Below are 16,678 nucleotides of genomic sequence, written 5' to 3'. Positions count from 1 at the left end.
CTCTAGCATTGTTGTTAGCATTGTTAGCTTCAACTAATTGTAGACCTGCACTTGGTTTAGTTTGGAGAATGTATTGTTGTGCTCCTAGATTTGAAGTGTTGAATTAGTGTTTTTTTTTTTTTTTTTTGTATCCAAGCAGACAGCATAAAACCACCCATGACCCAGAAAGCTATGCTGTTAGTATAAGCTAAATATTATTTTCCGCAAAGTCATTTTTCTAGGAACATGAAATTAGTAAATATTAAAGATCATAATTATATTAGCTTTTTTAAGTGAAGTAATTTCCATTGTGGATAAGGTTTTGTTTTTTCTGTTTTTTTTCTTCTGGTTATTTTCAGGCAATACGTCTTAGATTATGTAAAAACGTCTAAAATTATTGCCAGTATTAACAAGCATGAATTTTCTGCACACTACCACAGCTTTAGCACTGCTTTTACAGACAGAGAAGTGAAGCATGGTGGGTCACCCTTGCACAGCAAATAAGCTCTCATGTCAAAGAGTCATATAGGGATATAGGGAAAAGAATAAGACATGTGAGTCTTATTCTTTTTTATGTGCAATAACTGGTTTCTAATTAGATAACAATAGTGTGTTGCCAGGTCACAGAGGCTTTTATAATACACTTTCTTGTGGGGAAAAAAAAATTATATATATATATATATATATATATATATATATATATATATATATATATATATATATATATATATATATATATACAGTGAGGCAAATAAGTAAATAAGTAACACCCTGTGATTTTGCAAGTTCTCCCACTTAGAAATCATGGAGGGGTCTGAAATTTTCATCTTAGGTGCATGTCCACTGTGAGAGACATAATCTAAAAAAAATCTGGAAATCACATTGTATGATTTTTAAAAATAATTTATTTGTATGTTACTACTGCAAATAAGTATTTGAACACCTGTCTATCAGCTAGAATTCTGGCCCTCAAAGACCTGTTAGTCCACCGTTAAAAAGTCCACCTCCACTCCACTTATCCATTAGAAGCGCCTGTTTGAGGTCGTTAGCTGCATAAAGACACCTGTCCACCCTATACAATCAGTAAGACTACAACTACTAACATGGCCAAGACCAAAGAACTGTCAAAATGCACAAGAGACAAAATTGTAGACCTCCACAAGGCTGGAAAGGGCTACGGGGCAATTGCCAAGCAGCTTGGTGAAAAAAGATCCACTGTTGCAGCAATTATTAGAAAATGGAAGAAGCTAAACATGACTGTCAATCGCCTGCTTAAACCAGCACATGTCCAGGCCCGTCTTAAGTTTGACAATGACCATTTGGATGATCAAAAGGAGTCATGGGAGAAAGTCATGTGGTCAGATGAGACCAAAATAGAACTTTTGGTATTAATTCCACTCACCGTGTATTAAGGAGAGGATGACCGAGGCCATGTATTGTGATATTGTGGGGAACAACCTCCTTCCCTCAGTTAGAGCACTGAAGATGGGTCGTGGCTGGGTCTTCCAACATGACAATGACCCGAAGCACACAATCAAGATAACCAAGGAGTGGCTCTGTAAGACCCAATAGAAAATCTTTGGAGGGAGCTCAAACTCTGTGTTTCTCAGTGACAGCCCAGAAACCTGACTGATCTAGAGAAGATCTGTGTGGAGGAGTGGTCCAAAATCCCTCCTCCAGTGTGTGCAAACCTGGTGAAAAACTACAGGAAACGTTTGACTTCTGTAGCTGCAAACAAAGGCTACTCTACCAAATATTAACCTTGATTTTCTCAGCTGTTCAAATACTTATTTGCAGCAGTAACATACAAATAAATTATTTTAAAAATCAGACAATGTGATTTCCAGATTTTTTTTTAGATTATGTCTCTCACAGTGGACATGCACCTAAGATGAAAATTTCAGACCCCTCCATGATTTCTAAGTGGGAGAACTTGGAAAATCACAGGGTGTTCAAATACTTATTTGCCTCTGTGTATGTATATTATATATATATAGAGATGGATTTGTCTAGTAAAACTTTAAAAGCACTAAATGCAATGATATGCATCACTGATTCATTAAAAGCATTGTGGCAGCTATGTTCTACCTCAACAAGACTCACCATACAAACAGAACTAATAATGACAAAACCTACTAATGAGACTACAATGAGAGTCACATTCTTTTCTCCCAAACTTAAAGAAAGGCACATTTGAGCAGTAAAATTTTCCACTGGGCTTTTCTTTAGTTGGGATCCTAGTTTTGCGTTTAGCGAGTGAAAGTATTAGATTCAGTTAGTTGCAGCAATTCAATCATTAGAACTTGCTACCGGGACTCAAACTCACAGCCCTGTGGCAGACTAGTTCATGCATGCACTAAGAACACATCTCATGGTCAAATCATTCATTACCACTTCTACCATATTTTTTTATAAACCAATTACAACCAATAAAACCAAATTTGCAATCAAATCGAAATCACACATGGGCACAATTAGCAAATCGCAAAAGCTGCAATTTTTTTTAATTATCATAATTTCCTCCACAAACAACAAAATCTTTTGTCTTATTCTGCATAAAAAATGCTGACTCTTTAGTTTAGGTCTGTACAAATATGTTCTGAAATGTGATTATTGTATTATTTTGTCAGTTCATATTCCTTTTTTTGGTTCTCATGAACTCGTTAAAAATATGAACCTTGAACAAGATCCTATTATTAAAAGAGAAATAAAAAAATCTATTTCAATGCTTGTCAGAAATATTTTTCACAAATCGCGGAGCCCTATAATGCAGCTAAATTATTCAATAGGTTTCCCATTGGATTGATGAGGTTGATCTAGAGTGCTTCATTAAATCCATTTGTTTTGGTTTAGTAGAGAATTTGTTGTCATAAACCCAAACAATGTGATATAATATAGGAACTGTCAAAGGGAACTAAAGACATTTAGAGAAACAAGGGAAATTCCATGTCAACATTTAAATTTGGTATAAAGTCATCACAATCCAACTATTTCCCTATATCAGTAGCTAATACAACTGAAGTTTTACTTTTTCAGTCCACTGAATAGTTTTTGTAGATCTGCTAAGTGGGACTATATGTTCATCACAAGCATAAATTCTCTTTGAGCTTATGTTTTTAAGGAGAAACCATCTTATGATCTTTTGTGATTACCAAGAACAAACATGTCAAGTAGTTTTTAAACAAAGCGTGAAGCTCTCACGGACTGTGCTGGATGAGTGGAGCTCTAAAGGGGATCTGAAATTGTAAACAAAAGTCTGGGTGATATGACAAAAAATTAATCATCTTATTTTTCTCCCCTCATATTCAAGCTTGAGTTTCAATTACAATTACAATTTGCCTTATTAAAACAAATAATAATAGCTAAATATGAATTTCCTTAAAAATACGGTTTATCTGCTAGCAAAATCAGGCCCTTACTTAGTACTGTAATGGGCAAAGTAAGACACAAGAATAAAAGTGCTTTATTTCAAAAGGGGATGCCAGCATATTTTGACCACCTGGTTGGTCTTTGGCAGGGCATAAGAATAAAAAAGTAGGGCACATACAGGTGCCCCTAAATACATCAAATCATGTGATTCATCACATGAGCAAAAACAAAACACATCACATCATATAGCAAAACAGAATATATGAAATAGACAAAACCACAAAAAGCAGCATGATTCAACTTGTGTTGACAACAGCTAGTCCATTACGTACGCATCAAAAATGGTCAAATTGTCATCAGCACATCAACAAAACACAACATCATTCAACTATCAAGCTGACAAGAGACTGACCATTTTTGGTGCATATGTAATGAACTACCTATTGTCAATCGAGTTGATAATATAGATTAATGAGGAAACTGATCATCAATCGTCACATCGCTATCATAGAATCTACTGAAACTGATAAATTGCCCATGCCTAATAAAAAGTGTTCCAACTATATTTTTGATATATTCTTATGAGCCTTCTCCATCACTGATTAAATTGATGAATTACATTGTCATTGCTTTGCCTGGAATGTTCTACAGTATGGCATTAAACATATGTAATATTAAATGGAACAAATGCAAGATGGTGAGACAAAAATTTCATTCATATAACATATCTAAAGTAGATGAGACTAAGCTTACAGTACACATTTAGTAGCCTGCACAGCATGCCTAAGGGAATCCCCATGTGAGACCACGCCATCTCAACAACACACCACTTGTTATGCCATTTCCGCTCGCCTCGCTCTCTCCCCCTAGCCTTCTGTGTGTGGACATGCTATAAGATCATAACATTTCCACGTGGGTCTAATACAGAACACTCCACGTGTACCTCTGCTGTGGACAAATGGGGCTTCTTACTTGGAAAGCCCTAATGCGTCACAATGTGGAGATGATCATCATAAGATTGGCTGCAGCCTGAGGGGGAGACTGGCCTGGCTCTGAAGCTTCTAAAACACATGGTTAGACACATTTCATCACTGGAGTCAATGGAGAGTTAAAGAGAATGTAAAGGGTGATTGAACACAATACAAGGTTTTACTCAAGGTGCACTATGTAACTTTTCTGATGAGTGTAGGCTACCTGCTTGTCACCATGGATATGTTATATTGCTTTGCTTTACAGATTTTTAGTAATACATTTTTTCTTGAAATGCAGGTTAAATTTTATAATGTTGAACATTCCAGGGAATGTAATAAGATCAAGTCACAGTTAGCGCATCATTAAGAACCCAACAATGTTTAATGTAAATGTAACTTTGCAGTAAGAAATTGGGTGACCTTTTTATGGCAAAAATGAATGGGATTCAAAAGGGTCTTTGCTCCATTTTTTGTCAAGCTGTACCAGCAAACCAACGCCACAGCGATTTAGCAGATTTAAACCAGGTGTCATTTCTGATTAAACCAGCTGTATTGCTATGACTGCATAACGCAAAAGTGGCAAATTGTCTTTGACCCAGGGTCAAAACAACAGTATGTGCTTCAAGGGTCAAATAAAAACTGTGTGAAAAGTCAAGGAAATATTGCCATAACACCATAAGACCAAAGATGTACTACCCACTTAAACTTTATTCTAGGCCTAGATCAGACTTTAGCTTTGAGTTTGAAGTAGTTACAAACACTCACATCCGTTGCTGAAAACTACTGCTTTGTAAAGAGTTAATTTGCTACCATAATGAGAAAGATTGAGAAACAATGAAATTCAATAAACACGATAAAGAGGAAATATTCTTGCCCAAATGCTACATCAGCACATTCAAAATAAATCACTACACTAATCCCTATTACCACTGCAGTCTAATCCAAACCACATGCAACGCTATCCATAGGTTTTCAGCATTGTTTTATTAATTAATTACTCTGATTATGCTTGCCATACCATTCAAACAAACCATGCATTTTATCACACAGTGTAGCCATTTTGGAGGGAATCAAAGGGGTAGATATAGTTCCTCAGATTGTAGGACAAGGGAACCGTGCATGTTCAATGCAGCTGTCCAACTGGCATCGCTCCTTCCCCGGTAGCACACAAAAGAGCCCGCAGAGGAGACTAGAGATCAGTCTGTGTGTCCATTTTCTACTGTACAAAACGGTAGGAAATAAAAAAAACAAAACGGCAAGCATATGGGGTTGTGCGGTTAGCGTGCCTTTACTACCGTATAATTAGCCTGCATAGACGAAATAAACATGGTTTTATCAACTCAATTATAGCCTATTATTATGCTACTCGTTTGGGACCTAGCTAAGTTAAAACGGTGGATTTTCCGGGTTAATGCGTTTAAAATGTGTCTAAATATGTATATAAAGCGTTATAATAGGCTTGAATGTTTTCATAAAGTGCAAGAGAGGAAGTGTGATACTAAAAAGTATATAAAAAAAAATCATTAATAGGGACTTATTTGAAAAGAATAAAATAAATGACAACATATGGGCAACAAAATAGAAGTTACTTGACAAAGTGGCTAAAAATGAGCGCCACTAGATAGCGGCTCTCCCTCACCACCAGCTCCACGGTGCTCCTCACAGCCTCCGACACGCTCTGCCTGACCTCGGCCGCAGTCCCCGGTTTGCTCAGCCTCTTGGTAAATTTGCGGACCTCCGACATAGCGTCCCCTCGGTTGAGTTAATCCAAAGAAGCGTCCTCTGGGCCGGGCTGTTGGACAGGGGCATGCCGCGTTCGCACACAGGGAGGCGGCTTTGACAGTCCAGATGCGGCAGTAGCACAGCGGTGGTGGAGCCTCGCGTTCAGAGGAGGCAGGGGTCCGCGCGAGTTCGATACACTGGGCGAGGGCGGGGCATTGGGCGGGGCGGGAAAAGGCTGCTTATGCTGTTGATGATGACGATGATGAGAGCGCAGAGAGTGAGGATTAGGAGAGAGGTACCACTCCTGTATTATTATTCTTAGAATTTATTGATCCACAAGGGAAATTAGTTAGACACAGTAACTCACATGTCACAATATAATATAATAACTAAGAGCAAAAATATAAATGGTAATAATAAATTCAAAATAAGTAGCAAAAATCTTGCTCATTTCGGTAGCCTGAAAAGGGCTAAACAAAGATCATCAGTAATGATGCTGACGTATGGCACATCCATGGATGTGAACAATGCGGAAATAAAAAATAGTAAGAAATAAAAGAAAATATAACGTATTCAATAATACAACATTAGATTTCATATTATATCTTTTATTCATTAATTTTTTTTAATTTTAATTTTTACTTTCATAATAGAGGAAGCATTAAAAAATAAAAATAAAAAGCATTATAGAGCCATCTTGTGGTTTTGCAAAGCGATTACTCCTTATTTATCCACAATATTATGTTTTTTGGTTAAATTTTGTTGTTTTGGTGACAACAGTCATACCCAAATAATTAGGGTTGCATAATAATCTTTTGTTGTATTGACAGAGTTGTATTTTGAATTATTCGCTGCAAATTCTATAATTATATGTCCCCCATTTCAATACACAATCTTGTAACATCACATAAACACAAACTATTAGAACTTTAACAACATCAAAATAGGACAGAAAGAAACAGTGAAAAGAACACATATTTCTAAACATAACCCAACACATACAACATATTACATTTTAGAACTGAGCTTGGTCTATAAATCTTCACTTGTTACTGTACTGAGTGAACTCTTTTAGAGCCCAGTTTTTCATTTCAATCTCCTGTCGTAATCGGCCGTACTCCTCTGCCAGGGCCTGGAACTCTTTTCCTAAGATCTCGAAAGATGCTAGTTTTACCTCCGCACCCTGCTTCTCCTCCTGACAGCACTTCAGCTCGGAGTCCAGTTTCTCTCTGGAACAATAGTGAGAAGACAATTGTAGACTCACAGACTCACTAATATTTTGTGTATAAAGATGCCAATATTAAATATAATTACCTTATTTTTCTGTGAGCAGATATTGTGTCTGGAGTGTAAGTGTCCAGTTGAATGTCAACCATCTCAGTTCTTAAAACAAAATGGATAATAAATGTAACAACCATAATTTATAGTAACTGACTTTAGTCCCTGAACTGCCACATTAACGTGGTGGAGTTTGAACACCTGAATGATCCTAGGAGCTATGTTTTCAGGGGCTTAATGCCCCTGGTAGGGTGACCCATGGCAAACAGGTCAGACTAAAAGCGGTTCAGAAGCCTTTCATGACAAGTACACGATCAAGGCCAGCTACGTCGCCTGGGGTGGGTACTCGCCAGCGGGCGCCTGGTGGCCGGGCCTCCCCCCATGGCACCCACGGGGCCCGCTTAGCTCGAAGAAGTGATGTCGAGCCGGCCTCCCGTGGACCCACCACCTGCGGAAGGATCCATGGAAGGCTGGTGCAAAGAGATCTGAGCAGCAGTCGAAGGCAGGGGCCTCGGCGACCAGATCTCCGGACATGGAGACCGGCTCTGGGGGCATGGAATGTCACCTCACTGGGGGGGACGGACCCTAAGCTTGTGTGGGATGTTGTGTGTTACTGGCTAGATATAGTCAGCCTCACCTCCACGCAGAGCTTGGGCTTTGAAACCGAACTCCTTGAGAGGGGCTGGACTCTCCATTTCTGTGGTGTTGCCTGCGGGGAGCGGCAGTGAGCTGGTGGGGACTTGCTTATTGTCCCACAGCTCAGCCGCCTCGTGTTCACCCCGGTGAACGAGAGGGTTGTGTCCCTGTGCCTTTGGGTCAGGGACAGGTCTCTCACTGTTGTGTCGGCCTACGGGCCAAAGAGCAGTGCAGATTACCCAGTCTTCCGGAGTCCCCGGTTGGTGCACTGTCTAGTACCCCTCCCATGGACTCCATTGTTCTCCTGGGGGATTTCAATGGCCATGTGCGTAACGACAGTGACACTTGGAGGAGCGTGATCGGGAGAAACGGCCTCCCTGATCTGAACCCGTGTGGTGTTCTGTTATTGGATTTCTTTGCTAGCCACAGTTTGTCCATACCAAACACCACATTCAAGGACAAGGGTGTCCATCAGTGCACGTGACACCAGGACACCCTAGGTCGGTGGTCGATGATCGACTTTGTTGTCGTTTCATCTGACCTCTGGCTGCGTGTCTTGGACACTCGGATGAAGAGACCACAGCTCCGCCCCTCTCTTCACTCATTACCTGGTGGTGAGTTGGATCCGCTGGAGGAGGAGGAAGCCCGACAGACCTGGCAGGCCCAATCGCATTGTGAGGGTCTGCTAGGAACATCCATCGGAGCCCTCTATGAGGAGGGTCTTCAACTCGCACTTCAAGGAGAGCTTCTCCCAGATCCCAGGGGAGGCTAGGGAAATAGATTCTGAGTGGGCTGTGTTCTCTGCTTCTATTGTTGATGCGGCCACTCGTAGCTGTGGTCGTAAGGTCTGCAGTGCTTGTCATGGCGGCAACTCCCGAACACGGTGATGGACACCGGAAGTAAGGGATGCCGTCAGGCTGAAGAAGGAGTCCTATCGAGCCTTGTTGGCTTGTGAGACTCCTGAGGCAGCTGACGAGTACTGGCGGGTCAAGCGTGCCGCAGCTTGTGCTGTCGCGGTGGCAAAAACTCAAGGCTAGGAGGAGTTCAGAGAGGCCATGGAGGTGGACTATCGGACAGCCTCAAAGAGATTCTGGCAAACCATCCAACGCCTCAGAAGGGGGAAGCTTCACCAACACTGTTTACAGCTGTTGACCTCAACTGGGGATGTTGCCGGACAGTGGAAGGAATACTTGGGACGGTGGGATTGAGGGGGATCTCCTCAATCCCACCGTAAAGTCTTCCGAGGAGGAAGCAGAGAGGGGCTGTCTTAGCTGACATGTCTCTGCAACATTGCGTAGCGGTTGGGGACAGTACCTCTGGACTAGCAGACCGGGGTGGTGGTCCCTCTGAAGGGGACAAGAGGGGGTGTTCCAATTAAAGGGGAATCACACTCCTCAGCCTTCCCTGTAAGGTCTATTTCAGGGTACTGGAGAGGAGAATCCGTCCGATAGTCGAACCTCAGGAGGAGCAGTGCAGTTTTCGTCCCGGTCACAGAACACTGGACCAGCTCTACACGCTCCATCGGGTGTTCGCGGATTCATGGGAGTTCAGTCCACATGTGCTTTGTGGATCTGGAGAAGGCATTCGACCGTGTCCCTCGTGGTGTTCTTTGGGGGTGCTCCAGGACTATGGGAACCTTTGCTAAGGGCTGTCTGGTCCCTGTATGACTGGAAAAGGAGCTGTGTTTGCATTGCCGGCACTAAGTCAGACCTGTTCCCGGTGCATGTTGGACTCTGCCAGGGCTGCCCTTTGTCACCGGTTCTGTTCATTGTATTTATGCACAGAATTCCTAGGTGCAGCCAGGGGCCAGAGGGAGTCGCAGGATCTCATCTCTGCTGTTTGTGGATGATATTGTCCTGATGGCTTCTTCAAGCCAGGACCTGCAGCAGGCACTGGGGCGGTTTGCAGCCGAGCGTGAAGCGGCTGGGATGAGAATCGGCTCCTCTAAATCCGAGACCATGGTTCTTGACCAGAAAAAGGTGGCTTGCCCTCTTCGAGTGGGTGGAGAGTCTTTACCTCAAGTGGAGGAGTTCAAGTATCTCGGGGTCTTGTTCATGAGTGAGGGGCGGATGGAGCGTGAGATTGACAGGTATATCGGTGCAGCATCCGGAGTGATGCGGTTTTAGAGACAGGGTGAGGAGCTCAATCACACGGGAGGAGCTCGGTGTAGAGCCGCTGCTCCTCCACATCGAGAGGAGTCAGCTGTGGTGGCTTGGGCATCTGTTTAGGATGCCCCCTGGACGCCTCCCTAGGGAGGTGTTCCAGGCATGTCCCACCAAGACGAGGCCCCAGGGAAGACCCAGGACACGCTGGATGGACTATGTCTCTCTGCTGGCCTGATAATACCTTGGGGTCCCACAGGAGAAGCTGTAGGATATGTCTGGGGTGAGGGAAGTCTGGGAGTCCCTGCTTAGACTGTTTCCCCCATGACCCGGTCCCGGATAAGCGAAAGAAAATGGATGGAGGGATGACTAATGTGTATGTATAAAAATACAAAAATGCCCTCACTTAATCTTTTGTAGCACCAGTTCACATTTCCCTTCAAAGTAGTCCAACTTTTTTTTGTCCAACTCTGTCTGAATTTTCAGTCTGTGATCCAGGATGAGAGTTTGTAGGAGTTTAATGCATTTAATCAACTCCTAGGGCAAACATATTAAATGTTATATTGACAATCAAACAATTAATTGAAACTGAATGATCTGTTGAATTACTGTAAACTCACTGAGAGATAAAGCTGACTCTGTCTCTGCAGTAGAATTTTGTTTTCCCGACAGCTCTCCTTCAGGCTCTCTGCGTTCTTCTTATCTTTGTCCACTTGTTTCGCCAGGTACGACAGTTTAGTACATTTGAGATTCTCGCTCTTATTCTCTACAAGACACAGTACAACAGACCAATGTTATTTTAGGCAGATGCCAAATTGTTACCAGTTCAAATAAGTCCATACCCCATTCAGGATGGTAGTAACAGAGGAGGCTCAGACACTTATTCTTCAGATGTTTCTCCAGCTCATGGGGCAAACTTTGCTTCATTCTCTGCACATTCTGCAAAAGAGTAAGACCAGAGTGAATGTAGAAGAAAATTACATATAAAAACTCTTGAGATTTTTTTTTTTTTTTTTTTGGTAATGTGTGTCTATAGTCCAAACAAAGTTGTTCATAACTGCAACATGAATAAGGCAGCTTTCAGATTCTAGAATGTCATGTTATACTACTATCCAAAAGAAAAATCCACAAACGTTAAACTTGAACATGTATACTAGGCCCCTGTGCACATGAATAATTATTACAACCATAACACTGTAAATTACCAATAGTAATTTTGTCTGCCCCCCCATCTTCATCAAATATTATAGGCTTATAGAATGTTGTTTTCTCATCTGAAGGCCAACAACAGTCTTTTTGCTGCTAATGGCAACTTTTCTTTTGCAAAATGTAAAAACTTATTTGTGAGGACTTGTATATAAGATTTATTTTCAATGTTGTCTAAGTATATATCCTCAATTCCCAACTATTATAAATTCACCAGTGTTACAAATATTACATTTAGCCATTTTGAGAATTGTGGTTTAAAACTATTCAACATATCTACATTTTCAAATTAATATTATGCCTAAACAACAAATAATAAATAAAAATGCCTGTCTCACTTTCTCCAAAGGCATAAGCTGCAGTATTTGTTGAGGTTCTAGGCCTAAAATATTGGGCTGTTCCTTTTGAGTGCTGTTGCTTGGATCCAACATTCGAACGCACTGAGCCACCAGCAGACACTTCTCCATTGTCTCGTAAAACTGTATAGAAGCAAAGGATACAAGTGAAATAAATAAAGTTAAAAATATTAATGTTATATGCTGTTATATGTGAGAGTCTGTAGATTGTGTAATGTGCTGTGTGTACCACGTTCTGGTCAGGCGGGACAGTGGAGTAGTGCCTCCTCACACAGTGCTCCTGGATCATCTCCTTCAGTGTCTGGAACAGGCCCTGAGAGCGCAGCCAGTTTCTCCTCTGGCTCTGCAACTTCTGGTCAGCCTGGAGAGACAGATTCAAATATGATCACAAATAACATCAAGTCCAAATCAGGACTAAGTAGACAAAATGAATAGGTAAATGGAATGCACAGGTGTTTCAGAGTGAGTTCACACTGGCACAAACACTACATAAGAATTAAATTGGGCTCATGCCAAGACCAAACAAGTACGAGCGCCGTACCCATATAGTACTGAGCCTCCATACCATTTGCAATGTTGAATTTGGGCTGTGCAATCAAAGCTGTTGTAGCCACGTAGATTGTATTAAAAAGAAACACTTTATGAAAAAATTGTAAGACCACAGCAGTGCTGTCTTGATCTTATTGTAAAACATGTTAATGATCATAAACTGAACATAAACCATAGCAAAAGATGGATGAGATGGAACCTATCCGGAGGACTGAGGGATTACAGACAACAGAGCATAAATAAAAAGCGTTTTGGGACCTGTGTTGGAAGTGTGTTGTGCAATGGGGATTCACCCAGCTTCTCTTGTTCATCTGAAAAAGCTGTATTTAAAGCTGTGGACGCAGCCAGAAATTTATGCATGTGAATACTAGTGATGTGTCAAAGGGTTTGTGAGAGCTAGGAGGAGAATAGGTTTAACTATACTACTTATTTACTTTCACTGTTTGAAATGGTACCCCACTTTTAATTAACTGTATTCTTTTCTGAGTGTTTTACAATGAGATACCTTCTCCAGCTCCGTCTTGAGTGACAGCGTGAGTCCGGTGGAGTCCACATGCTTGGTCAGAGTGACCAGGAGTTTACAGAACTGAGGATTCTGACTCAGATCCTCTTCAGTCAGGTCACAGAGAGGAAACAACGCCAGAACTGTGAAGGCAATAAGTCAAATAAACACAAACTAATCACACAAGACAAAAGATCCGTTTAGGAAAATCACTTTTTTTTACTTTTGCGAGGTCGCTGCTGCGTAATAGTGCGTAATATGACTATCCATTTTAAATAACGTGACGTTCAAAATCTAAATTTCTGCTAAAAATTAACATCTTTATTCGAATTGAAAGTATATAGCTAAGAATCTTGAACATAGTTGATAAAAACTACCTTTACTACATATTATAACGATACTTAAATGGATCAATGCACGATCTTGAGCGATCTTACCTTGCGGGTGCAGAATGTCACCTTCCGCAAACGATTTGATGTTAGTAGATTCGGAACAAGACATTGCTAGAACCTGATGAATTGTAAAATACGCCAATTTTTTTAAAGAAAGGTCAATTTTTGGTTCAATGGAAAATATAAACAAGACTATTTCCGGGCTCAAGACTCGCGCCCCAGACAGGAAGCGTTCCCATTGGTTAACTTTGCTTCTTCGTTGCTTTCATGGTGTATTGCTGCCCCCGCCTGTACTTAAGTTGTAATAGGCCATTAGATTCAAAATGATATAATAATAATAATAATAATAATAATAATAATAATAATAATAATAATAATAATAATAATAATAATAATAATAATAACAATAATAATAATAATAATAATAATAATAATAATAATAATAATGATAATAATAATAATAATAATAATAATAATAATAATAATAATAATAATAATAATAATAATAATAATAATAATAATAGAAGTAGTACTGCAAAAAAGTACTTTTTAAAAAGTAGAACTAGTGGGGTAAACTACTACTCAAGTAAGAGTAGCTGTCAGGATGCAACATGTGATTTATATTTTGAAGTTAATTTCATTGAAAGGTCAAAACATTACATAATTCACAAAATCTTATATTTTCAAAGGATATATGTTCCTCAAAAATCAGAAAAACTAAATCATATCTGAAGGACCAGTACAAAAAATACAAAGGCTCAAGTCATTGTTCAAATGTTCAGAAGGTTTTGTCACTCGTAGACTTATTCACAGTGGGAAAAGTAACCAAAACCTTTACTAAAGAATAGAGTTACAAACATATTACTCAAATAGTAGAAGCAAAAGTATGCAGTCTGAAAACTATTCTAAGATTTACAAGTTAGTAGTACTACTCACCTCTGTTTAATTGACACCTAACTGTACAGTTATGGTAGAATTTCTGAAAGTGAAGTAGATATGTTATAAGAATATATTTTGTAAAAGCGAGTTGAGGAAAATAGTAGTTGTACTTATGAATTTGATAAACTGTAACGACTAATACTAATTCAGCTTTCTTCAGTTGCCAGAACAGTGTATTAGAGGCTACCTAAAGATGTAATCAAAATACATTTTTAGAATACATTGCAATAAATTGAATATATTTAGAATACATATGACAATATATTGCCCCGTTTACTGTTGGCATGGATCAGATTGGTCAAAAATAGGGATACATTTCTTGAATGAAACTGGGACAGATCAGTGGTTTTGGATAAATCTGCAGGGACAGGGTACACAGGGCCCAAAACTGGTACTATCCCAGGTAAATAGGAACGTCTGGTCACCCTAGGCCAGGGGTGTCCAAACTTTTTTCACTGAGGGCCGCATACTGAAACATATTTGAAGTGGAGGGCCACAAAGCAGTGTCGATACAGGGACCTTAAATGATGCATTCAACACAGGTTTGACAGAACTATTGTACCGTTAATAAGACTTGAAAGATTATTTTTAACTCTGTCACAATGCAATGTGATTTTATTCAGGTTATAAAGGTAGAATCTCTTCAGTTTGGAGTAAAACGTACTTCCTGATCAATTGGGCCAGTTTAGGAGGAGGCATGACGGCCAACAAAAATTGGTCTGAAGGCCGCTGGGCCGTAGTTTGGACAGCCCTGCCCTAGGCTACTGGTCATGCCCAGTCCTACACCTACTTGCTACTTAGTTGGGTTTAATACTATAAAAACACTACTATACTACTACCATTGTTGCTTAACTTGCTACGTCTTACTAGACTACATACAGTACTTGATAGTCAAAAATACTATTATGCTTTCTTTGGTCATTCATTTGTCATTACAAAAATTGTAATCATGATATAGATATGTTTTTAAAAAGGACAGCTCGGAAAAGGCAGCATTATAGGGGAAGCCCGTATGAGTATTTCTGTGGAGTGTCATCCCTCTGCTCTCACCTCTGACCTCACATGTGTTCTCCTCTCAGCTGTTTGAGTCCTGCAGTCCCTGGCCATATCTGGATGACAGGCGTGCTGCTCCTGGAGTGCTTTAGTTCACCCCAAAGTGAAGTAATAAGTACTGGAGTGGTTACATGTGCCTGGCTAACAAAAATGTGGACAGAATTGAATACTCATGCATTAAAATGTGGAATGAGAATGATGGACAGTGTTGCATGTGAGAAGTCTGATGTTTGGGAGGGTAAATCTAGTGAATGAAGTGGTAACAGAGCAATAGGACAGTTTTTGTTTTTTGGCTATAGAAAATGCTTTAAATGCCTAAATGTTTCGGTGCCGAAGTGTTTCTTAATATACACCTTACTGTTTTGTTTTTTGTTGTTTTTGATTAATATGACATTATTAATAAATATTTCAATTTATATATCTTATAAAAAAGAGGGCACAAACCTATGTCTGCAGTACAACAATTTCCTAACTTACACCACATGAATTCTCTGAGGCAGTGATGTAACCTGCTGTGTAGAATATAAAACACTGGCCTAACTTTTATTTACTACTTGTATGTTTACACAATGGTTGTGGTGGTTCTCACTCATCAATGAGTGGGCAAAATTGGCGATGGGAGCCAGTCAGTTTGCGGAACTTTATAATTGACGCCCAATCACACCAATGGATTGTACATGGATGGGACTCTCCTGTTTCTACTGGACAGGCTCACAGGCCAGCCCTCACTTGATGCACCAATTATGTGTAGATCAAATTGAGTGTCGGAGCCCATGACCAGTGAGAGGCCGGTATGTGCAGGCGGGCGGGTCTGTGCGAAGAGGGGCGGTGCGTTGGAGGTCATTCAGTCCCTCTCTGATTCACTCTATCGCGTGTTTGAGGGGACGGGTAGTTGGAGTAAGGAGTCGCCGGGTGGTAGTGCATCACTACGCCTTTTTCAGAGAAACAACGTCAAGTCTTTTGCACCACCGACTGAAGAGACGACTCCCGGTGACAACTTATGTGATACTATTTCACGCCACAACTGCGCCACAGGCATATTCAACAAACGCTGCCGTTCTTTCCATCTACTACTAGCCAGTTAGCATCCTTGAACACTGACGGATCAAGGTGTTGTGAACAGTTAGCCTCCCAGCTAATTACCCATCAGCTAGCGCTCTGTGCCGTAGCATCATTAGCTCCATCGATGCTTGACCGTTGCTTGTAGTAGTGGATCAGTCCACGTTCAGACAAACAAACAGCGGAGGTCCGGTGCGCCTGGATACGGCGTCTGCGTTGCGTTAGTTGACACCATCACACCCATCTCCCCAACCCCTTCACCTCTGCCCCTGCCCCTCCACCCGAAACACTGGAAATCCACAAGCGGCCGGAGAACGGCGAAGGGCCGGGAAAGCTGGGGGTGGCAGCGCTACCGGACTCACAGGGAGTCACAACGGTCCTAGAGAAGCACGGCCGAGCGGAGACACCGACAGGCATGGACGGGCTGGCCGTGGAAGTGCGCGGCTCCAATGGGGCCTTCTACAAGGTAACCTGCCTACAGTCGTACTTTTATTTAAGCCTAACTAAAGTTCAGTTCATGATAAAACCGTGAATCATGTCATCTGGGACTATGCAGCGGATTAAG

General features: G+C 40.9%; 3 protein-coding genes across 9 annotated transcripts in view; 1 reads left to right on the top strand and 2 right to left on the bottom strand.

Annotated features, from left to right (window-relative positions):
- Positions 1–6,207, bottom strand: part of dock11 (dedicator of cytokinesis 11) — a 104,617-nt gene extending 98,410 nt beyond the window's left edge. For all 4 annotated transcript variants that reach the window (XM_033983231.2, XM_055229045.1, XM_055229046.1 and 1 more), the window contains exon 1: positions 5,959–6,207. In XM_033983231.2, the coding sequence (XP_033839122.1) occupies positions 5,959–6,063 (105 nt within the window). In that variant the 5' untranslated portion in view covers positions 6,064–6,207. The remainder of the gene's footprint in view (positions 1–5,958) is intronic.
- An 825-nt stretch (positions 6,208–7,032) lies between these two features.
- Positions 7,033–13,305, bottom strand: haus4 (HAUS augmin-like complex, subunit 4). Its single transcript, XM_033983314.2, has 9 exons — positions 13,108–13,305; positions 12,674–12,813; positions 11,849–11,980; positions 11,602–11,742; positions 10,900–10,996; positions 10,678–10,823; positions 10,464–10,594; positions 7,356–7,424; positions 7,033–7,270 (listed from the first exon to the last, which is right to left on the bottom strand). Exons 1-9 carry the CDS (start codon positions 13,169–13,171, stop codon positions 7,084–7,086), a joined length of 1,107 nt encoding a protein of 368 aa, XP_033839205.1. The 5' UTR covers positions 13,172–13,305; the 3' UTR covers positions 7,033–7,083.
- A 2,607-nt stretch (positions 13,306–15,912) lies between these two features.
- fxr2 (FMR1 autosomal homolog 2) overlaps positions 15,913–16,678 on the top strand; it is a 43,095-nt gene continuing 42,329 nt past the window's right edge. For all 4 annotated transcript variants that reach the window (XM_033983467.2, XM_033983466.2, XM_033983465.2 and 1 more), the window contains exon 1: positions 15,913–16,579. In XM_033983467.2, the coding sequence (XP_033839358.1) occupies positions 16,529–16,579 (51 nt within the window). In that variant the 5' untranslated portion in view covers positions 15,913–16,528. The remainder of the gene's footprint in view (positions 16,580–16,678) is intronic.

The sequence above is a fragment of the Periophthalmus magnuspinnatus genome, chromosome 18 (assembly GCF_009829125.3).
Source record: "Periophthalmus magnuspinnatus isolate fPerMag1 chromosome 18, fPerMag1.2.pri, whole genome shotgun sequence".
NCBI classification, from domain to species: domain Eukaryota; kingdom Metazoa; phylum Chordata; class Actinopteri; order Gobiiformes; family Gobiidae; genus Periophthalmus; species Periophthalmus magnuspinnatus.
The sequence above is the reverse complement of the archived record's forward strand: the minus strand, read 5'-3'. Positions and strand labels throughout refer to the sequence as shown.

What these genes read in the sequence shown, in the direction of transcription:
- haus4 (XM_033983314.2), bottom strand. Translation starts at nt 13,171, where the DNA reads ATGTCTTGTTCCGAATCTACTAACATCAAATCGTTTGCGGAAGGTGAC. An exon ending in TCCCGCCTGACCAGAACGTG is followed by an intron (nt 11,743 to 11,848) that starts GTACACACAGCA and finishes GCTTCTATACAG; the next exon opens with TTTTACGAGACAATGGAGAA. An exon ending in TTACTACCATCCTGAATGGG is followed by an intron (nt 10,824 to 10,899) that starts GTATGGACTTAT and finishes TGTGTCTTGTAG; the next exon opens with AGAATAAGAGCGAGAATCTC.